The following is a 23,639-nucleotide window of genomic DNA, read 5'->3' on the forward strand; positions in this document are numbered from 1 at the left end:
CAAGTTTGCTGAAGGCAGACACTGCCGCATACAAGGTCAGTACCTAAGGCCCAGTGCACACAGGACTCTGTCTTTACACAGCAGCCCCTCCAGTCTCATTGGCCACCATGTCATGGGCTTACTCGTCTCAGCATTCCTATACGGAGCATTGTGTCCTCTTGCACAAAAAAAAAACACTCTATGTACGTTTGGTGCATAAAAGAATAAAGAGAGTAAATGTTGGTGAAATTCAAACACCTGAGTATAGCTCTATGAATTAAGTAGATGTACGTATGTATAGTCAAGGGGAAAATATAGCTACAGATGACCTGAACAGCTCAGGCAATCCAGGTCTTCTGGAGCTCTTTCAGCTTGCGGGGGTGGGGGAGGGAGTTTGCTGATAAATAATGCTGCGTCCCCCCAGGTGAATTTGTTCCCAAGCACTGCAACGTGATAAGCTGACTCCCAAAGTTTAACAAGAACATAGGCCTCAACCTTTGCTGATTTCTCCATGGGATAAAAAGAAGAGAAATGGCTATTGGAAGTTACTTTAGGACCTTCAAACATGGAATGAATGCTCGTCTTAGTGGTTCACTAGCCACAGGAATCCTCAGTTGAATTGGTCCTGCCTAGCAAAGTGATTAGTCTCATGATTTGTGAACACGTATAAAAAGCTTTTTTCTTACAGTTCTATGAATTAAGATCCCTCTGTTGTGGTGGTGGCAGCAGTGTTTTAGATGAAAAACCATCCCTCGGATTTGTTCAATGTGGTACTTCAGGGGGTGTCAGGGTAAATAACGCTCACACCTCTGCCCTCTAAGAACTCACAATCAGTCAGATAGATGTATAACTAACTCAGTATCTTAACAACTACGATCTACATACTATTTCACAAAAAGCAATATTGCCACATTATTCACTTTGCATATTCTGGTTTCTCACTACTGTCTACTCAGAAAAAAAGATTATTAATCACTTAGAGATTTTAAAGTACCACAAAACTTCTTAAGTTCTGTGTGGAAGATGTGGATCACATCTATTTATCTGAGTCTCTATTTTACCTAATTTATAACCCCCTTCATGGCTCATATTTGTCACACGCAACAGTACTAAAGTCCTAAAGATTCTAGTAAACAGAGATTTTCCTCCAGCAACATGATGAATGACCCCCAAACTTCCATTTGGGTCACTAGACCTTGCAGGGCTTCGTGCTGCCTTCGTAGTGTTGCTGAGAAAGCCCCCTCCTCCCCCAACCCCGGGGGGTCAGGCAGACCGACTGCCACAATTCAAAGACTCCTCGAGGACGCTTCGGCAGTCTCGGCTGCTCGTCTTTCCGGATATTGTCCTTCCAAATGCAGCACCGGAAATAATGAGCTGGTGGATGTGAATTTATTTTCTGCCCCTAAAAGCTAAGCTAGGGGTGACTCTGTTTGCAGAACCCTAAACAGATTCACCTCTCAAACAAATACTGTGACAAATTGTCTCTGAGCACCACACTTGGTGATCTCACTGATTATCTGTGTTTCTTTCAAATGGAAAGAAAAGAGAAGAGGCCCAAGGAGGTCAATTGTTTGGGCCAAGGTCACAATGTTAGAGTTATTGAAGAGGTTTTAGACTCCAAATAATAGGAACAGAATGTAGAATGTCTCTCTGCAAAGAACCATCATTAGATTGTACTTTTTCTTTTTCTTCTCCCCCAAATGATGTGGGACCTATGTCCACAGGTAATTACTGATCAGTAAAGAACAGATGGAGCTTAAGGAAGGAGGAATCTAGATCTGAAATACTTGGACTGAAACCCAGATAACAGCAACATAATGACCATTGTACCTGATGAAGGCTTCAAAGCAGCCCAGCACAATCTGTGGGAGAAAACAGACGCAGTTTCGGCCTGGCATTTCCAGTGGGAACATCTCCCTGGATGACGGTGTGTGAGCCAGGAAGCTGCTTCGAGAGATTTCCTTCTGCAGGTGAGATTCTGACGACCTCAGCCAAGTCACTTGTTTCTCCAGATCTCCACTTTGTCATCAGTGAGGGTCTGACATTCTCTGGGGATTCTGTTTGCTCAAAATCTCATGCTTGGTTTAAGTTTCCCCTTTGCTAAATGTTGGTAGTGTTACACGCCCCTCAATGATCTGAAGCAAATGAAGTGACTCTAGAATTGAACTCAGAGCCCTAGGTATTACATTTTTCCCCAAAGTTAAAGGTGATTTGGCCTCTTTATCCAATCAGAAATTGATTGGGGCAAGAGTCAATACATTCGAGAAGATGAAGAAGGCCTTCTGGTTGGGTGGCCAGTTTACACTCAATCTTGAGGGAGGTGATTTCCAGATAATGTCATGAGGGTTAGGATAGTCATTTGCCAAAGAGATTGGTTTTCTCCAGAGACCTACCCAGGCTCTAGCTACCCGGGTCAGGAGACAAGAGGCTGTCACCCTAGAGACTCCCGTGATTGGACGCCTACTCCTTCCCCGAGTCCCCCGTGGAGGCCACTGTGGAGGAGATTTCATAAAAACATAGCACATGAGAACTCCTTTTTTAATCCCTGGAGGCAGCGGGGAGAAAGAAGGGAAGAGGGGTTCTAAATCACGCAATTATACAAAGTCGTTTCTTACTTTTGAAGGAGGAAATAGATGGACAAATAGGCAACTGGCTTGATGAGCAAACCTGTTTGAAGTACTTGCTCTGTGCCAGTCCCAGTTCTGGGGCTCAGGAAGGTATACAAGAACACGTGAGGCATCACAGTCCCTGATGTGGCGTTCATTACATTACCCTCACTGTTGTTATGGATGTTTGAGAATTATCAGAATTTTAAAAATGTCTGATACCGAGGTTCCAATATCACACAACTAGGAGAGGCAGGATATTCGGGGCATCCCTCCATAGGATGTAGCCATACATCACACAAACATGTGATGCCGGGGGCCATGGACCTACCTCTAAGTGGTAGGGGGAGGAGAACACAGCCTGGCCTGGGGATAAACATGAGAATAAAAAGGGGGTTCCAAGTCTGACGTGGTGAGATGACCATGGCCCTTCAAGCATAAAACATCCCAAATTCGGCTAATGATCCCTTCCCCCATTGACACAGCTGAATTCTAACACCCTGAACTCCACACCCTCTTTGGTAAGAGAGTTAGGAATAAGTCTGGCTTTAAATAAGAGGCCTTAGGAAAAGCCTGTTAAGTTGCTACTCGTCACTGACCAAGTAAGTTCCCAGTGCTAGAGACATCAACCCGAAATGGGGAAGGAAAACAGGAGGGGAGGAAGAGAAAAACAAGACAAAACAAGGTGAGAAAGCACCCGCTCTGGGCTATGATGACCTCGCTTTAATCGCCAAATTAGAGAGTCAGAGATGGATGAAACTTCCCTGACACTCAGCCTCCGCCCCGGCTTGCCTAACGAAGCAGTGCCTCATGTGGCTTTTCCAGCAAATGTTCCCTGGAGGTTTTCTCACATGAATGAGACTCATTATCTCCCTGAAATCCAAAGAACTCAGTGGAGTGATTCTCTGTGACCTGGTTGAAACCCACTAAGAGAAAAATTCACCTGTACAACTGCAGATGCCGACTGCCACCCTCGTGGGCACTAACCAAAGGCGGGCACTCAGCTCTCTGCGTCTTTCTAGGAAAGCGACATTCCCTTTGTTACTCGTCCGCTTTGAGTTTCTGTGATGAGCATAAAGGCCACCTGTCCAATGTTTACACCTACAGAAAACCAGCACACTGAAAATGAAGAGTGGCAGGCTGAAATAGTTGTGGGCTTTCTGAAAAGTAGAAAAGAAAAAAGTTAAGATAAACTCTGATTTGCCTGTTGGCAGCCCGCTCTCCTAAGTGCTATTTGGTAGCGGGAATTCATGCAGCCTTTCGTCCACCCAAGTAAATGAAGACAGACAGTGGATGGGGCGATAGTCTCTCTTACATTTAAAAAATAAATTAATGATTGCGTTTCCCTAAAGAAAAAACTTGCCTTGTTTTGCTTACAACATTCATTGCACATAAAGTAATGCACACCCAACTTTTCGCGAATAGATTCGCAACACGCACTATTCTGATGTGTGCCAGCTGCCAGCGGCATGTCTGTATACACAGACTGCACCCCCACAGGCCACTTTGGACAGACAGTCTTAAAGTCACCTCCATCCAGAAGTTAACTGCATAAATGGTCAGGACAAATCTTTGAGGGCTCGAGAAGAGTTTTAAAATGTCACTTTTTATAGCTGTCTTACTCAAAACTTATTGCCATGCCCATTTAAATTATAAAATAACACTGAAAAACTGTCTTTTGTTTCTGCTACTTGTAAATCAACAACTCAGTTTTGTAATAATAATAATAACAATAATAATAACCATTTATTTAGTGTTTTTCCAGGCTCTCAGCTAATAATGAATGTGTAACATCTCATAATGCTCACAATAAGCCTATGATGTTGGCTTCATTATTCCACATGAGGAAACAGAGGCAGAGAGACATCATGCAGTCTGCCCAATGTGGCGCAGCAGCAAACAGTGAGACTGGGGTGCCAGCTCCAGAACCCCCTCTTTAACAGCATCCCACCCTTCACTACCCGCCCACACCTGCTGACTTCAATAGATTCCTTTTTATCACTTAAAACTCTTCAAGCTTCACTTTAACTGACCATGCCAGATTTATCTCTTATGTTTCAAGACTTTTCCATACAGATCCCAGACTTGGGACAAAATTGGCCTGGCCACTTCCCCATACATTCCAAACTTTCTCTACTTCATAATTTTATCAATGGTATTTCCTCGATATAAAATGCAGTCACTTATTATGAACAGAGGGAGAATTAAAACCACTTTAAATTTATATGTAGATATAATAATTATAAAGGCTAACACAATGATCAATTACTATGTGCCAGAAACTGTGTTAGTCCTAAACAATTAGTCCTGTAGATGTGTGCAATAGACGTGTGATACACATATAGGTATATCTGTACACATACAGGCTCTCCCCCGCCCCCTTGAAGCAGTGTCTGTGTTCGACCTGCACTATCCTCGCCCATGGGCGGGCTGACAGGAAGCAGACGTGCAGAAAGAGCCGGTGTGCAGTGGGTCCGCCTCTGCACTGCTCTGCCAGGTCCCAGGTGGAAACGATTCACAGTCCCTCAAGCCTTGCTCTGAATGCTGTGTGGAAAGCATTGTGGTTTGTGAACATATTGCAACTAATTTCAATTCAGGCTTCTCAAAGATTATAAAGCCTCAGAGAGTGGAAAATTAAGTTAAAAAACTTAAAGAACCATTCTTCCTTTTTTTACGATTTATTTTTTTTATAGGGGAAGGGACAGAGGCAGAGAGGGAGAGAAACATCAATGTGAGATACATCAATCAGTTGCCTCTCGTACGGACCCCAATCAAGGACCTGGAACCCAGGCATGTGCCCTGACCAGGAACTGAACCAGTGACCTTTTGCTTCACAGAATGACACCCAACCAGCAGAGCCACACCGGGCAGGACAGGAAAATTCTAAAGAAGCATGCTCCCTGGGAGACTTCTTATATTCGCAGTTACACTGCCAGTAGTCAGTCTGAGAAGTATGTATTTAAAAGAAAGTTATTTAAACATACCAGAGCTGGAAGATATTGATAAATCTGATTTAGGTTCTAAAAATGAACAAAGCCTCCAGTCCACAAAATCTGAGACCACTTCTCAATTTATCTGACCCATTTGGTTAAATGCTGCCTCTTGAGCCGGTATCAGCGCCTGTGGAGCCCTAGCGCACTGCCACCACAGTTTACGGAACGAACACCGGAGTTGGAGGTGGAGACATGGGTGCTGGGTCAGGTCGGACTGCCACTTAGAAGCAGAGTGAGCACAAGTAAGTCATCTGGTCCCTACGAGTCTCATTTTCACATGTAAGACAGAGATGGTCTGACCTATTGATTTTGGACTGTTAATACAAAACCCCACATGAAATACTTTGCAATTTGTAAGGTCCATAACATAAAATGCACTCATTGGTGGAGACAAAATTGTAGCCAATATAACAACACATTTGATTATAAGAGAAAATAGGGTTTTCTCTCTCCACCTCATTCTTTCTTCCCACCTCTATGCAATTACTGGACAGCTATTTACTAAGTGCCTAATTTGTGCCAGACACTGGGTTAGGTGCTGAGAATATACTGGAAACTGGTCAGATAAAACACCTTGTAGGGCAGGGAGAGGCAGACAATCAATGTATGTGTAAATAAATGAATGAGCAATTTCAGAGGATGACCAGAAGGTAAAGGGACTGGCCAAAGAACATATAAGCATGACCCATGGACATGGACCACAGCGTGGGGATTGACTGTGGGAGTGGGACGGGCTAGGTAGAGGGGGCAAAGGGGGAAAACTGGGACAATGGTAATAGTATAAATAATATAATATTCAAAAGGAGAAAAACAGTTTCAGAGGGTTAGAAGGACTAAGAAGAGGATGATGATTACAAAAGAGCTTTCTGAGAAGACAGCGTGAGTGAGGGCTGCCACCTGAACACTCACACGGTCTCTTACACAGAAGCAGCACAGTGCACAGGGCAGTCCAGGACGAGACAATAGGAGCAGCCAAGACCAAAATGATCTCCTCTGCTGAGCATTCTACACCCAACACGCGAACCTGGTTTCCCAGCCGTGAAGTGGAAGCCTCCAAGCTTTCTTCACAGAGTTGCAGTCAGTGTGAACAAAGGTTGTGCGTGCGCACACACGCAGCTTTTAAAAGAGGACTGGACAGGACTAGCATATAGCAGGTGCACAGTAAATGGCAATTACGATTTGTCGACACCTATTAACTCAGCACTTACGTCCTGTCTCACCCCACAGCGGGCCCCAGAAACTCAAAAGCACACGAGATGCACATCAGCACGCTCCCAAGCAGAGTGGAGTCTAGCCAGTGAAACAAGCAGTAAATAAGTTTTAAAAGTTATGAAATTACCACTGGGTAACAATGCAAAGCACAGACTGTGGGGAGGGAAGGACCTAACCTAGGCTAGGACCCACAGGAGGCTTCCTTGAGTGAGTGACTTGTAACCTGAGACCGAGAGGAGGAGTTTGACCAGCGGGAAGGGAAGGGCCTGGAGTGAACCTAGTGGAAGAGACAGAGTGCGGGGAAAGCCTCTGTGAGAGCCTTTTGCTAACTCTTGTAACATCGTGGCAAACTCTTAAAGGAAGAGTCAAGTAACTAAAAGATGACTCCAACTTACTCTCTCAATTGTGATTCTCCTGTCTCCCTCCATACCATCTGAAAAGTCACACCACCCAGACAACTTTCCATTGTGTATATTGAAAGAATCAAACTCATACAGGAAAGCATGCTTCTAAAAAAAGAGAAAAGAAGAAGAAACGCTAATGATAGAGTCATAAATGCAGCAGCCACTGAGAATATTCTATAGGAAAAAACTCCCACATGACTAACCCAACAGCTGGCATTACGATTTTAGACCGTGACCCTGCCCCAGTGACCTGACTGTTCATCCTGAATGACCTTGGAGGCAGAGATGGTCCCTGCTCTCTCCCTTCCTGGGCAGACCTGCTCAGTGCCAAGCGAGCAAACACCAGCCACATGCCCCCTGCACACAACGGTCCCTCTCCCTATGGCTGCAGCACCTCGTCTCCAGTGTGAGACAGCACGGCGTCCTGATCACCAAGGACATCGTCATTCAACACGCTAGCAGGACCACATCGAACCCTGTGTGCTCTCAGATGTCCCCAGCACCACGAGCTAGAGGTGACAGAAGTTGAACAAGCATGGCCTTAGGGGCTGGGGCAGGGGGTCTGTGGTTGAGGCTTTGGCCTTGGAAGCCGGGCAGCAGCTCACACATGGGGACTGAGCTTTCCCTGTGAGCAGAGAGCAGCCTAACCCAGCCCCCCAGGCCACAGCAGCCTCTCTGTGAAGACAGTAATCTCTATGGATCTGCCTTTTGACCCTGCAATTCCATTGCTGGAACTCTATCCTAAGAATACTAAAACACCAATTCAAAAGAACCTATGCATCCCAATGTTCATAGCAGCACAATTTACAATAGCTAGATGCTGGAAGCAACCAAGATGCTCATCAGTAAATGAATGGATCAAAAAACTATGGTACATTTACACAATGGAATTCTAGGCAACAGAAAGAAAGAAGGAGCTCCTACCCTTTGCAACAGCGTGGATGGAGCTGGAAAGCATTATGCTAAGTGAAACAAGCCAGGGAGTGAAAGACAAATACCATATGATCTCACCTTTCACAGGAACCTAAATAACAAAACAAAGAAACAAGCAAAATATAACCAAAGACACTGAAATAGAGGGCAGGCTGACAGTGCCCACAGAAGAGAGTAGAGGGAATTTTAGGGGACAGTGGGAAGGGTTCACAGGAACAAACTTAAAGGACACAAAGTCATAAACTAAGGGGAGGGTGGTAATGGGAGGGAAGTGGGGAGGGGTGGGAGGGGAGACTGGATTGGGAGTAAAAAGGAGAAAACTATATTTGAACAATGATTAAAATAAAATTTAAAAAAAAGACGGCAATCTCATGCCCTTCCTTGGTCATGCCCCCTCACTCGAGCATCCCCGTGGACAGCACCAACACTTCTTTGTCCGCAATGGACACCAGTCTCTCCACTACATCCCACACTGAGAAATCACACTGCATTTGGAAGCTGATGCCAGTGTCTGCGGCTCTGGCAACACAAAACACAGCACCAGGGCCGTTTACCCCCTGCCACTCTTGCCAAAGACAATGTCATCCACTCAGAGAAGCAGGCTAATTAGGTTATTTTCAAATGCATGGAACTGGGGCTCTCAGCTGATTCTACTTTCTGCACATCTACCCATCCTCAGAGAGGCTCCCAAGGCGCCTCCTCCAAGAGCCTTCTCCTGACCCTTGCCCAGGAAAGGCTGACTGCCCGCTCACTGGGACCCGAGCCCACAAGGCTCTGCAGGGCACCTCAAACACACCCTCGGGGTTTCACTTCCTCTCTCGCAGCTACCTAGGCAGTAAGCCCCTTTAGGAAAGCCTTGGTCACATTCCTCTCCAGCACCTCCTAGTCCATCAGTAAGCACCTGACTGAACAACTGGCTCATATGCAAATGAAGTCAGTGGGCACATCCAACACCTCCTCTAAGATCCTTTCGAACCTGAAAACCTGAAACATCAGTCGCCCATCTTTGACCAAGCCTTGCTGCCTGCATCACGTCCATTACAGTAATAACACTGGGTCAGGCGCTACGTCAGGAGCTTTATGGACCCCTCATGCCACAGGTGAAACAAGTGCCATAATTTCTACTTTACAGATAAGGAAACAGGCTCAGAGAAGCTAAGCACTCACCTAAGTATGCACAGCTATTAAAGGGAAGAGCTGGGAATTGAACCCAATCCTTGCAGCTGCAAAGCCCAGAGCCCTTCCCATGTATCTCACTGCATCTCATCACACGTGGTTATTAGGGCAGAATGGACATTCGCTAGGCCTCCAGGAGTGAGCTGCTCATAACACAGTGAAGACCGTACCAGAAAACTCTCCATCTCAGGCCCAGGAGCTATGGAGATGCGGGTGAGCAACCTGGGCCGTGTTTCTCCAAGCAGCCATCTTGCTGCTGTGAAAGTGCTCTAACCCACTCAACAGTCTCGAGTGAGAAAAATTTAGGCAGCGTTATTGATTGGCTTTAAAATTCAACTGACATGTTTTCTCTGCTGAGAATTTCCTCAAACTAAGGCTGTTTCATTAGGACTCGACAAATACAATATAATTAACTCAGGGACTGTTGTTCTAGCAGGTGGAATAACAGGAGGGATTTTTCCCCCTTTTTTATAAAACCAACAATTCATTTTACATGTTGGAGGAAAGGTAATAAACATTTCTTTAAAATGGATGTGTTCATACCGAAGGAACCTCTTAAACGCGGAGACAGAAGGCCGCAGTGCCCCGTAACTGCAAGGAGAATTTTACTACCCTTCAGGACTCCCTATGATCCCATCGGAAGGTTGGACCACAGCCCCAAACAGCTTTTGCTCCTTGGTTCTAGAGGCTCCGGGGGCTCCTAGAGAGGCCAGAGGAAGCAGAAGACAATGTGGACACGGCCATGGTCCAGGCAGAGCTGGCTGCACCGGAAAGACACTGGGGTTTCCTGAGCCCGTGCCACACACCAACTCCCGGACAAACATGATCTCACTCCGTCTTCAGAAACGTCCTACGAGACAGACATCGTTGGCCCCACTTTACAGGTGAGAAAATGAAGCCTGCATAAGTCAAATCACTCAAATGTATGCAGCCAGTTAGTGGGACTCCTGAGATTGGAACCCTGCTCTGCCCTCCACACCTCGCAGTGCCCACAGGACTCGGAGAGGAGAAAGGACCTCCTATTTGGCCTTTTCTGCTTTTGATTCTGAGTGCTGCTCCCCATTAAAAGGCCCATTTAATTCCATTGGTTTTACTGAAATTATATTCATAACTTATTCATTAAACTGTAACCTTTGAAGTAAGAGCAGCAGCTTCAAACTTTTCATTTTTCCTTCTTTTATCAGGAAAACATAAAGAGACTCTGTGCTGCCTGCAACCACTACAGCTCAACTAGCACAGATGGGAAGGACCTCAGGAGCTGTCTGGCCCTCCCGTCTCGCTCAGAGATGGGCAAGCAAGCGAAGAAAGGCCACACGATTTGCATGTGGTTGCACATTTTAATAGTGGCAGACTCATATGGCCCCTCAGCCCCCCACCTGTGACACCACTCTCTCCAGGCCAAGTGGCTGGACGGAAGGATCCATCACTATGTTAGAAACTCTACAAAAAAGCAGCCCCGACAGTAAAGTGAATGGAGACAACGTAAATGCCCACCAATGCAGGAGTAAGGGGATACACTGTAGTATACAGGAATATTACAATATAAAGTGATTGACTACATCTGTAATTATCAAAACAAAAACTGGCAAAAAGTCATTTTCAGTATGATAAACACGTTAGAGGAAAAACTGATTTCTATGCACAACATACAATGTAACATATTGGTTGCAGACCTGCCCACGTGACGTGAAAATGAAGAGCACGAGCAGAAAAACATTAATGATGTGGTCACTCTCAGGGAAAGAAAACGGGAACGAGGATCAAGGAGGGGCACCCATGGGATTTCAATCTTATAGCAGATGTTTTCTTCCCTTAAAATGAGCAAACAGGCAAGGGCAGCCAGAGGTGAAAGATAAAACGTTCAACTTGCTCTAACTTTAAAGAAGGCAGACTGAGTTAAAGCCTGGGTATGCTCATGTCTGAGTGAGTAGACTTCTCTCTCTCTCCTGGCACAACTGACGAGACTTCTTTTTAAACACTCTTTTATTGCCATGATCAGGATAGAAGGAGGAGGCTCGGGTGGGCTGTGACTGTCTGGGGCAGGAATGGGTCGAGTGAGAGGATCTGCTGCTGTAGAGGGAAGACCAGTCTTTACATTGTGTGGAAAAGCAAAGGTGAGAGAGAGACACCAGCTGGACCAAATGTGAGGGAACCGGCCCAGCTGCCCCTGAGAATCTGCAGTTCAAGGGCTCAGATGAGGTGAATAGATTCTTAGACCCCAAAAAGTTGTCAATGCTGTATGGGTGCAAGTCAGGCTCTTTGGGGGTAAGGGTGAACTCAACATGAAAAGGAAAATTATGTAGACTTAAGATTCGTGTTAAGCCTCTGATGTAAAATTTCAGATTAATCTAGAGGAAAAAAAAACTTTTTCTAAAGAACAATTTTGAAAATAAACCAACTTTCCTCCCCATTGAACCCATTAAAACACCAACAGAACATGAATGTTGGGATGACCCGCAGGGCACTGGCTCCAGAAACACGGCCGTAACACGGAAGAACTCTCACTTTCGAGGGTTAGAATTTTCACCCTCAGAACAGTTCAGGTCACTGGTCAGAATGTGAACTTGTCAGGATTCTGGTAGAATAGATTGCAAGTTAAAGGGCAAGGTTTTTCCTCTTTTCTTCATCTCATGTGAACAGCAGGGGTGAAGGGGGCCCCTGACTTCCAGGACTCTGTTTTTATCAGGAGATCAATTTCTACAAGTTCGAGTTCTGCTCCGGAGGTCACCACATCATCTGAAGTTCAGCCAGAGCCAGGCTGCTCTGGAAGGGTGATTAGTATTCACTCCACAAGAAAAACACCATCCTTAAAACCAACAGCTATCTGCTTTACCTAAAACATTCATTTATTCCACATTAAAGGAACCCACTTGTCTCAAAAAAAAATTCCATGATAAATCCCCCCCTCCAGCCAGTCCTCCTAAAATGTTTTGTCTTATCAAGTGCAACTTCACAGCCAAATAAATGAGTGGGTTCCTTCCTGAGTGAACCATGCCTCCAGACAGACCCTGAATTAACCCTCGTCTCGTCACTCCAGGGCATCTTCAGGTAATCAGCATTTTACAGTAAAGTGAGGTCTTGGTCATGCACAAAAATTACTTTCCCCACCCCCTTCCCCCCCCCGCCCCGGGGGCACAAGGAAAACCTTTCCTTCAGCAGAGGCATTATGAATAATTTCAATTTTCTTCTTCAGAAAGGACTGGCTGAGGAGCTCAGAAACAGCTTGATAGAATTCACGTTGCTTCTTGTTTGTCCCTGTTCTTAGAATCCCCAAGTGACACCTTCTTTTTTTCCCCACCACAGCACTGCAGTTCCATGAATTCTCTTTCTTCCCCTCCAGACCCTGCAGACGACCTTCCCCAACAGCCTCCCCTCCACGGGAACAGGGAACCTTTGCTTTGGCACCTGGATTATCGCACTGGTGGTGACTGGCAGCCAAGGCTGGAGGCACACGATCCTCATACGATGACACAGAATGAGCGCAGCCACGCTGTAGCCAAGACTGTCACCTCAGCTGACACTGACCTAGGTCACTTAAGTAAATACCTGGCACCTTATGGGTTTCCCAGTTTCCCAGACCAACCCACCTTCACTTCCCCACTGGTTCTTGCGCCCACCCCATCACCCCCAGTACAGTGGACCCCCTTATCTGTGGTTCTGCCTCCCATGGTTTCCGTCACCCATGGCCAATGCAGGTCTGAAAATATTACATAGAAACTTCTAGAAATAAACAATTCTCAAGTTTTACATTGCATGCTATTCTGAGTAGCATGATAAAGTATTGCACTGTCCCGCTCCACCCGCCCAGGACGTGAATCACCCTTTGTCCAGCATCTCCACTGTATGCTGACCACCCATCAGTCATTTAGTAGCTATGTCGCTTATGCTGCGGTCAGTTATCAGAGAGAGAGAGAGAAAGAGAGAGAGAGAAAACACTCACATAACTTTTATACTGTTATAATTGTTCTATTTTATTATTACTTATTGCTCATGTTTTATTGTGCCTAATTTATACATTAAACTTTATTATAGGCATGTATGTATAGGAAATAACAGTATATGTGAGATTCAATACTATCTGCAGTTTCAGGCACCCACGAGACACCTCGGAACGTGCCCCCCGTGGGTAAGAGGGGGCTGCTGTACTTGCACGGGACACCTGTGTATGACCTTACACAGGTGACTTATGATCAGTGACCGGGGACGTCCCGCAGGGAGGCCTTCCTTCGTGCAATCCCTACTGCCTAGCACAGCAAGCGTCAACACTGAGCATTTGAGGACTTTATAAATCAGTGAACACATTCGGAGTCTGAACCTCTTGAGCCCCAATAATGAGGATCTGGGGTGCACCGCTACACTGACCTGCCTAATACAGAACAGGCCAGCTCCAATACAGCCATGAGAGCTTCAGAGTGTTACCACTCCGAAGGCCCCCAGGCGGGACTAAAAGGAGAACAAGAAAAACCCTGAGTGGGAAGGGAAGGAAGCAATGGAGGGCAGCTCAGTGGGAAGAGTGGGGAATAAAAAAAAGACCAATTACTTGCTAAAACAACACTGATGGAGCACTTCCTATATGCCAGACATGCTAACTCGCTTAATCTTCTCAATGCTCTTGTTGTTGCCTTTCTAGATGGGAAGCCTCAGAACCAGAGAAGTTAAGCAACTTGCCTGGAGTCACACAGGTAGTAACTGGCAGAGTCGAATTCCGAACTTGGACAGTCTGACTACAAAGCCCAAGACCCCAGACTGCACTTACCAAAGTGTATCCTATAGAATATATTCCTTTCTCTGGGTACCCAATACATGAGGAATGGAAAAATAAAAAAATAATTTAAAAAACACCTTTGTGGTCAAAGGCAAATTTGGAAAATGATAAGTTGAATGGGTCTTACTAAAAGACCTCTCAGAGCTTCTGAATTGCTAATGAGAATCGTGAAACTCCGAGGGATGAACAGAGTAGGGGCACATCCCAAAGTTACTTGACGAGAGGCTTTTTCTCCGGCAAGCATCTTGCTGGACCACATGCCACTTTCAGAAGCATACGCCTTGTGTCTGCTCCACACCCGCTTCCACTGCTCCCGCCCCCACAGGGCAGAAAACCACTGGCCTTGGCCCACTGCCCTCTCAAACCACGCACCTGCCCAACTCTCGGCAGGCACCTGTCTTTGAGGATTTCACAAAGGAAGATTTTCAACTCCAGTCTGTCCCTTCTGAGAGATTTGGCATTAAATCACTATAATCAAAAAGGATATCCTACTCTACCCAAATCTCAGGAAGAATTCTTCTTAGAAAAGCCTGAGGTTGACGGCTACCATACGCCACTGACAGAAGCATTAATGATTCACTTCAAGATAACAACCGAAAGACATCTTCCCTCTCGGGGAGGGAGCCTGGCAGGTGAGGCGCCTTCCCGCTGACTGCCTTGGAGTCAATCACATGGTGAGTGCTCCTCCACGGAGCCCTGTTGGCCAACGTCAGCAAATACCCTTAAGCAGAGACAGCAATTATAGGTAACTATTTCTTTTTTATTAAGTTTATTGGGGTGATATTGATTAATACTACAGGGGTTTCAAGTGCACGATTCTATGACATATCATCTGTACACTGTCTTGTGTACAGTATACAGCCCAAAGTCAAATCTTCTTGAACACGATGAGTGTCCTAACTACTCACACCAATGCCTAAGACAATCAGGAGCCACCTGGGCATTTCAGAGGCCAACCTGAAAACCGAGCAGTAAATCTGAGCACCTTGAAGTAAGCCAAACTCCAAGCTAATTAATGATGCAGTGGAGGAGTTACCTAAGAGCCCTGCAGGAGGAACATCATTTAGCAGGCATGTCTTGGATTCCCAGTCACAGCTGTGGAGTCACCAGACTAAGTCCTCTAAAATATTGCCCTCACCAGTCACTCCTCTGCTCACAAGCATTCTGTGGCTCCCTAGTGCTGATAAACCAAGTTCAGACTTCACAGCTTGGCCTATTCTTCACAACCTGCCTCAACTCCACCTTCCGGCTGCACTCCACCAGAATTCCCCACGTAGTCTTCCCGCCTCTTCTCCCCTTTCACGCCCAGCCCACTCCACACCCACCTCCAGCACCAGCCCCTTCCGCCTCCATCCCCGCCCATAAATGTCATACGGAACTCTGGTTCCCACCCTGCTTTCCACCCTGAAAGTTTCGCCAACCACAAAAACACCTGAACCATGTTCGACTCTTTCTCAGCTTAGGAGGGGAAATGACCTCTCTGCAGCCGACGACTTCCACTGGAGTTCAGCAGTTCTCCTCTTTTCTGGAAGATGAGATGCTCTATGTCTTCTGTGCCTGTGGCTTATATTTCAGCAAGTGGTGTCAGCACTGATATAGTAACCTCCCATTTTTATTGAGCAGCACACAGAGTAATTGATGACATCTGCTGAGGCTGATATTTTAAGTGAAGGCTCTTCTCAAACTGGCCTCCTCTCCCGTGGCTCTGTATATAAATAGCCAACAGCAGCCACACCTGAGGTATGAGATGGGGCTTCTCGGCTGAAGTCCTCAATTATACCCCATAAAATCATGAGGTTTTCTGGGAGGATTTATACTGGGCTGGCAAAAAAAATTCGTTTAGTTTTTATTCCGTACGATGGCTCTTAGTTGCCTTTAACTTCATTCCAAACAATTTTGTTAGATTGTGTTGTGACAGCTGTCATATCAGTGTGCATTAAGAAAATTTATCAGAATTGGTGAATTTTTGTGCAGCCATTTTAATATTGAGGATGGAAGAAGATATGCAACATTTTAGCATATTATGCTTTATTATTTCAAGAAAGGTAAAAGCACAACTGAAACGCAAGAAAAGATTTGTGCAGTGTGTGGAGAAGGTGTAGGGATTGATCGAACATGTCAAAAGTAGTTTGCGAAGTTTCTTGGTACTACTGACATTTTGACCAAATAACCCTTTGCTGTGGGGCTGTCGTACACACTGGAAGATGTTCAGCAGCACCCCAGCCTCTACCCACGAGAAGCCAGTGGAGGGAAATAGCTGACAAACTCAAAATGTCCATATCAATAGAGTTATTGGTAAAAATAAAAATGTGTCTTTTATTTTACAGAAAAAAAACACATGGGCTTTTTGGCCAGCCCAATACAAGCAGATCTGGCTCTCAAATCTGCAAAGCCAGAAAAAGAGGGAGTGGGGGCAGGGCCCTGCTAGGAAGAGTTGCCAGCATTGTCTGGTCTCTTCGGTGAAACAGATTTGAATGCCCTGTTCTTTTTGGGTGCTCGGTTCTGTGTTAACCCTCACATCAAGGGAAGCTGTCATGTAGGTCCTCGAGGAGCAACGACACCCACCGTCGGGTGTTACCTTTCCAAGGAGTGTCAGTAACGGCAAACACGGGCTCTGGGGTGAAGTTCTTGCGTCCGTTTGCAAGCCCAGGGGAGTGTTTGCCTGGCAGTGTTCAGGCAATGCACATCCTCACAGGACAGGAGCCTGTTCCTGGTCTGCTGCCGCCACTGCCACCGTTGCCGCTGCCACCGAGGCACCTCTGGGAGCACGGTCCTGGCAGGACATTCAAGGAGGGGTGTGTGTCCGGACCCAGATAATGCCCTGCTCTGCACCTGAGTGTTCTTCCGCAGTGCAGGTACATCCTTTCAGAGGAAGTTTCTAGAAATGTTGGCCATTTTTGATGGAAAATTTCTAAACTAAATTACAAATACCTTCATATGCTCTGATTGGAGGTTGCTAAGATATGTAGAAGCCCAGACAAACCCTCCAAAGAAAGTCTTCCTTGGTGTGTGCTCCCTGCACACACACCCACAATGCACACACGCCAAGTACCCAGCTACAGACTGGCTGCTTCCGCACGCCGACCTGCGTCCCGGCCACTAGCAACAGACCTGCAGCTGCTACCAACGGAGTTGTCTCCCCACCCCGAGCTCCTCCAGGGTGGGCACCCAGCTTGTGTGCTTTGTCCCCAGAGCCTGGCCTGGTGCTGACACGCACAGCAATAGTTAACTCATGTTTGAGAATGAGCACGTGCATGTATGTATGAATGGAACATCACCCTACTGGAGGGCATGGACACGTTTGTGGGAACCTCGATACTGATCTTGCTTATAAGAAAACCAGAGTCCAGAGAGAGAGTGTGACCCATCCAAATGGCAACAATAAGGCAGAAGGGAGCACCTTCTACCATGTTACAGGTTGACACCTTGATTCCTTTGTGCCAAGTTGACCATCACGATCCCATCAAATACTTAAGCTATACAACCAAAATGCATCCTCAGAAGCGTGGACCTTTGAGACTTGGTAGTTATATTTGTCCTCAAGTGTCAATGTTAATTGCATATATGTACTTAAAATACAACCTGCCATCACTGTCAGCACGCAGGGTCTGTGCTGGCGACAGACACCCCCTGCACAACTGACAGGTATGTGATTCATGGCAGATGAGGTACAGGAGGGCCCGGTGGTGACTTACAGTGGCCCAGTGGAGCGGGCTTCACATCAGGAGCAGAAGAGCCTTCTGAGCACCGGGCTCAAACCCCAGCAACCAGTGAGCCAACTCTGAACCACGCTTGTGTTTGGAAACCATGACGAACTCAGTTAACAAGTAAAAATACCAGGGCTGGTGGAAGCCCCTCGGGACCGACCCGTTTCTGAAAAGGAAGCTTCGGGTTACAGCTCACGGGCCTGGGCAGCCCCTCCGGCACAGTCGCTCCCACGCACGGAATGGCTGGGCTCAGCGCCAGTGCTCCAGATCAGCTGATACCCATCTTACTTTTTTTCCAAACAAAAGCAACCAATGATTTTGCAGTCAATTCAATTACAAATTCTTTCTTAATCTGTTTTAGGCAATCTCAAAAAAATAACCAATTTGATAAAAGTTTCGACCACCCCAGTCAATTCAGTTCCCAAAGTCGGGGAAATAAGACAGCTAGCTGACCCTTGTGAAACTCTAACTCAGCAAAGGAAGGACAAATGAGACAGCGTTTCCCATGAAATATACAGCAAGAAATACGGCATCCTTTACCTTGGTCAAAGGGCTTGTTGGGATTCCAGTTTCTGAAATAATCATCCTATATAAGGAAAAGAAATAGAAAACAAAGGTCAGATTTCAGGAAGTTTCTCACATAACCACATAAAAAGCTGCCTTTCTCCCCACCTCCCAAAACACAAAGGAAAACAATAAGACTTTGAAATCTTTCCCCACACAGACATTAACGTGCAATCAACAATATCAATTTACTTTTCCAATGCTTGCCTTTCAGACTGTGTGGATTAAACTCTGGGAAGAGGGAGAGCATTTCGGCCTCACACGGAAGCAGCAATGCTCCCCTCAGTGTGACAGACACACCAAGACACCTTCCCGAAGCGCAAGGTGAGTTTGCCATCAGTTACGCTGCTTCAGCGAGGCCTTGCTGCTCTCCCTGATGGTCACAGCTCTTTGTTTGTAACAGCTGATAATTCAATTGTCAACATTTCTTTTACATGGAGACATGTAGCCTGTGCCCAGTTCCCAGTTTTCCAGCACTCACAAAACCTAAAAACAGAGGGCTGTGCAAATGCTAGAATTAACCACAGGCAAACATGTAGCTTCCCACCATTTGTTCCCAGTGTGTAAAGATAAAAAAGCAAAGGCTGGCCAATCTGGCTGATTGATAACCGTGTCTCCCTTGATACAGCTGGAATCGTTTATGCTCAGAGGCTAGACACTTCATTACTTTAAAATTGCAAGGGCCTGGGTCACTCCCTTTTTCACAGTTACATTTAATCTCTTCCCCTCTCCCAATAACCCTTTCCTTCCACACCAGCGCTCTGTCTGCTCTCTCTGTCCAACCCCCCCACCCTCCCGCATTCACCCACCCCCACTGTCAGCAAAACCGTAGTTTGTAAGGTGCAGAGGCTTCGCCCTTGCACATCATCCTCACACCATTTTTAGGGCATGTGCCCCTTTTTCAGTTAATTTCCTCCTGGCTGTACCCAAAGTATTTGCCATATGTGCTTTTGGCAGGTATTCTGAACGCTGCAGTCAGCTTCAGAATGGCCAAAATAAGGCCTCAATTTCTCTCCCAGAGAAGTTAATTTACATCAAAGTGCACAATTAGTTTAAATTATTGCCCATGCTGTCTGCCGATGCAGTTTATCTCCGCCACAATCTCCGGTGAATGTTATTGGCCTCTGTGTTGTGCAATTACCTGGCTTTATTAAACCCTTGTTGAGTTCACCTAAGCCCTTAAATAGATTTTAGGAAACTGGGTTTAGAGTAAAATCAGAACATATTGCTTCATGGGCAGCCATTCCATTTTCCAGAGCATGAATAAACATGAGCAGGTTCCTCTGGATCCTGGGGAGTCGCCATTAAATTATTTTTAACTCCAAGGACCTGAGCCCCTTTGCTCTGTCTCTGATTTGATGGTGTAACTGCCTGTCACGCCCGTCTGGTCAGGATGCCTCTCCGGCTGCACCCTAAAGCACCACTGAGAAAGCTCAGCACGGGCCTGTAGCCACGTCCCTCTCTCTGCACAACTCTGAGTTCCTGGAGTTCTGTGGTTTGAAACCCAGCAGCCAGCGCTGAATGATTCCAAGTTAAGGGCTGGATGGTAGGCAGAAAATTTAGCACCCAATTTCTCAGTTTGATGGCCAGTGTGCTCTGAGCCGTAGACACAAGCATGGTGCCAACACATTCCGCTGTTCACAAGGGCAAGAGAGGAGACAACCCGGGATGAACTCATCTTCACCTCTGAAGAAAAAGGTAGCAAAGCGTCCATCTTCCCGACTGCGGTTCGTGGACGCCCTCCTCACACTCAGAGGATGGCATCGTGTCCAATGGCAAGAGGGAGTCTTGGGAAATGTTTTCTACTTGAATGTGCTGTTCTAAGACAAGGAAGTCCTTGGGAACTCAGGATGGTGTCCGAAATGTCACATTCTCTCTGATGTCAAAGAAAGGTTTGCAGAAGTCCCAAGAACTGAGTATTCCCTAATGACTTCAACATACTTTCTAACTTGGATGGAATTGGAAGTGTGCTTCTGGACCCTGTCACTTTTTCTATAATTGCCCTTTTTACAGACTTCTTGGGGGACATCCTAGTTTTAAATGTAAAGCCTCTAAAAGCAGATATCTGCATTAGAATATTTGAAACCTATTGAAATGTAATAACACTGCCTAATTGCTGCCAAAATGTGAAAGTACACCTTGAGTGAAAGCTCATTATGCAAAATGGGTCCTTCAAACAGCCCCTTGCTCAGCAAGGCCAAGCAGGGAAAGAAAATGATTCCTTGCATCTGATTGCTTTTGCTCGGCCTTAGGACAGTGGATTGCCAAAGCAAAGAGCAATGAGCCAGGAGCTGATAAAACCTTCAGTGTAACTGTCTTGGCTACAGCTGAGAGAGAAACCCCCGATCAGGGGCCATGGCCATGAATGCTCAGGAAGCGCTCCAGGCTCCAGAGCCCACTTGGGGGGATGGTCAGGGAGCACAGGGAAGGGGGACTTCTTCGAGGGCACGCTGCAAGCCCGAGATGCCCGGACATGCCGGTCCCCTCCCACACTGTGCCAGCCAGTGTGGCCAATCCAGGCAGGCCAGGGCTAAACCCATCAACTCACTTGACAGTGCAGGCATTTCCAGGCAGGCGGCACCCAAACCCACATGGGAAAAAAACAAAGATACAAGAATCCCTCTTCTAGGGCTTCACCTCCTGAGACTGTGCTCATCCCTGTGCCCCACTTAACAACCAGGTGCTCAGAGGACACAAGGACAGCTGCCTGTGGCCCCGAACCAACACTCTGTCGCCAGCTCCAGTGCTGGTCACTCCTTCCAAGGCCTAGGACCAAGGGGCACCACCCCAGCCTTTTTCTTATTTTCGATCAAATTAGATAGAAAATTTAGATTTTTATTTATTTAAATAAAAATATATGGTGTGTATATTACATCATCCTAACAGTTCCCTCAGTTTCCTGACAGGGACGATCCCCATCCTGGGGAGCAGCAGCCCCCGGGCACCCCACCTCCACGCTGCACTGCATCAGAGTGTGCTCCTGGCTGCACCGGAGTTGCCCGGGTCCTAGGAAGGGGCAGGACTTCAGGAGCCCTCGCCTCTGATCTCCCTTCTCGCCCAACCAAGCTGTGGCCTGTTAAGACTCAGACTGTGCTAAAAAGCACGTTAGATGTGCCAGATCAAAGTCACCAGGAGATGTGTATCTGTCTGAGCTGGCCTCTTAACTGGTCGTTTTATCATCTAGTGATGAAGCTTTTAAAAATGACTTGCTAGGCCCTTGGCAACAGTTAATTTTTAAAACATAAACCTAAACAGAAAGATGCAGATCTAAATATAGTTGTTTATTAAATCCAATTGCTCCTCATTGTGCGTAACACAGGCTGAGGAGGAAAGTGTGGCAGCGTTCTGCACACGCAGACCCCGTGGGCCTCAGCGCACAGTGTGGCCACGTCAGGCCTCCCCAGGGCAGGGCAGAGAGCCATCTGAAGGAGGGCTGGCCCCGCCTCCCCGCACCACTGCATAACTGGAAAGGACCCAGCTTTTTAGGAAATTACCCAGCTGGTAAAACCTGGAAGAACCCATAAATTTAAACAGTCTCAAATTTGAACATACTGCCTTATGTCTCAAATCACGAAATATCCCAGGGTAGCATGACATCACGGTAAGAAGGCTTTTTGCCAGCACAAAGGTCACAGTGAGGAGTGACAAATCGTCACACGCCCAGGATGAGGCAGAAGGCGGTGGTGCTGGTGGCAGAGAAGAAGGGCAGACTGGGGATGGTCACGGCCCCAGTGTGTTTGTGAACCTTCCACAGATGGTCAACACAGATAAAACCGTCTGTCTCCATTCATCTCGCTAAATAAACATCTCACTAACATAGTGCTGGACCCTGTGAAATCACTGGTACCCAGAAACTCTGGGTTTTCCAGTATTTTAGAAATATCCATTTTGATAAGCATTCATGGAAAAGAAATTTGTTTAAAATATGTACACATGTAACACATTGCATATTATTATGTATTATTCCACATAATATATTTAATAAGACTATATAAGGTAATATATTGATAATAAGAATATATTTATCAATACATATTTTAACAAATATATATACCTATGTATTCACATATGCCAAAGAACATTCTGCTCTGTAAGGCATCTTGCAATAAAACCTTCAATCCTCCCTAACACAAAATGAGGCCAAAACACCCCCACTGCACTTGGAGTGGTCACGTGCCTTCATCTCAGACTCCGTGACCCTCTGGGAAGTGCGTGGTTCAGGCCCATTGTGGATGGGAACCTGAATTTTTCTTCCACTGCCCCACAGTCCCAAAATGGCTGATGTGGTTTAGTTCCAATATTCCCAGGGGGTGGCCTTTCAGGAGGTGCTTCTTGCAGCTCCGAAGGTGGTGCAGCAGACTCTGAGGAAGAGGCAGGGTGGCAGAACGCCATTTGTGGCTTCTGAAGGTGATGTGATATATCATCTACCTTATGGCTTCAGATACTACAAATCAAAGACACTTAGCTAACATGAAACAGATTGTTTCTCCCTCATAAATATTTTAGCTAAGTTTTTGAACCCTGCAGTTTCACCTGAAGATCACCTGACATGACAGAAAACACCAGCCCAGAAAACAAATGGGAGCCGCGTCTGCCTCGACCAGGAGTGAGTAACACACACAGAGGAAGGCAGCCGTGGCCGAATTGTGTAAGATGCACGCCAGCTGCTCCAGCTCTAACGTCTCTGTGTCCCCGGTGTGTGTATAAACAACACAGGTGGGTGTATGTTTATACACTCAAAACCACTTCCTTCCTCGATAGAGTGATTCTTTGATAAATTGGTCTGACATTTGGTATAAAGTCCTGCAGGCCTCAGACAAACTGATTCGGAAAATAACAATGTCAGTTGCTCTGCTCTTTCAATAAATAACCCACTAGTAAAACACAGATAATAAGTGACAATCATACTTGTACTGTAACTAATGAGAAAAGATAAAGCAGCAAATGGACTGCTTATGTGCATTTGATAAATTGCATCCCCTGGATACACCAATGAAAAATAAATATGTGTGGTGCTGGTTCACTGAACTAAAGCAAGTATTTACCACTGAGATTTGGGATTTAGAATGAAATTTACATTTTATTTGGCAACTATTTTGATGCTATGTCTACATACAGTTGAAAAGTCAAGAACCTACCTCAACTTCCTGAGTACGAAAGCATTATAAATGAGAAAAAAATAAAAGAATCACATCAAACAATAGGAATGAATGTAAACATTTTTGATAACTGCATCAAATTTTCATATTATCATAACATTAGAAAGTCACTGACCGTCATTCCCTGGGAAAGGTCCCATC

The 23,639-nt window shown here is 46.0% G+C and overlaps 1 protein-coding gene across 3 annotated transcripts in view; it reads right to left on the minus strand.

Annotated features, from left to right (window-relative positions):
- The window catches only part of SPOCK1 (SPARC (osteonectin), cwcv and kazal like domains proteoglycan 1), a 459,872-nt gene that overhangs the window by 244,148 nt on the left and 192,085 nt on the right, over positions 1–23,639 (minus strand). For 2 of the 3 annotated variants that reach the window (XM_028528572.2, XM_028528573.2), the window contains exon 3: positions 18,316–18,361. In XM_028528572.2, the coding sequence (XP_028384373.1) occupies positions 18,316–18,361 (46 nt within the window). Of the gene's footprint in view, positions 1–18,315; positions 18,362–23,477; positions 23,487–23,639 lie in introns of all 3 variants that reach the window. The other variant, XM_028528570.2, reaches the window with a different exon arrangement.

This window comes from Phyllostomus discolor, chromosome 13, assembly GCF_004126475.2.
Source record: "Phyllostomus discolor isolate MPI-MPIP mPhyDis1 chromosome 13, mPhyDis1.pri.v3, whole genome shotgun sequence".
Classification (NCBI taxonomy): Eukaryota; Metazoa; Chordata; class Mammalia; order Chiroptera; family Phyllostomidae; genus Phyllostomus; species Phyllostomus discolor.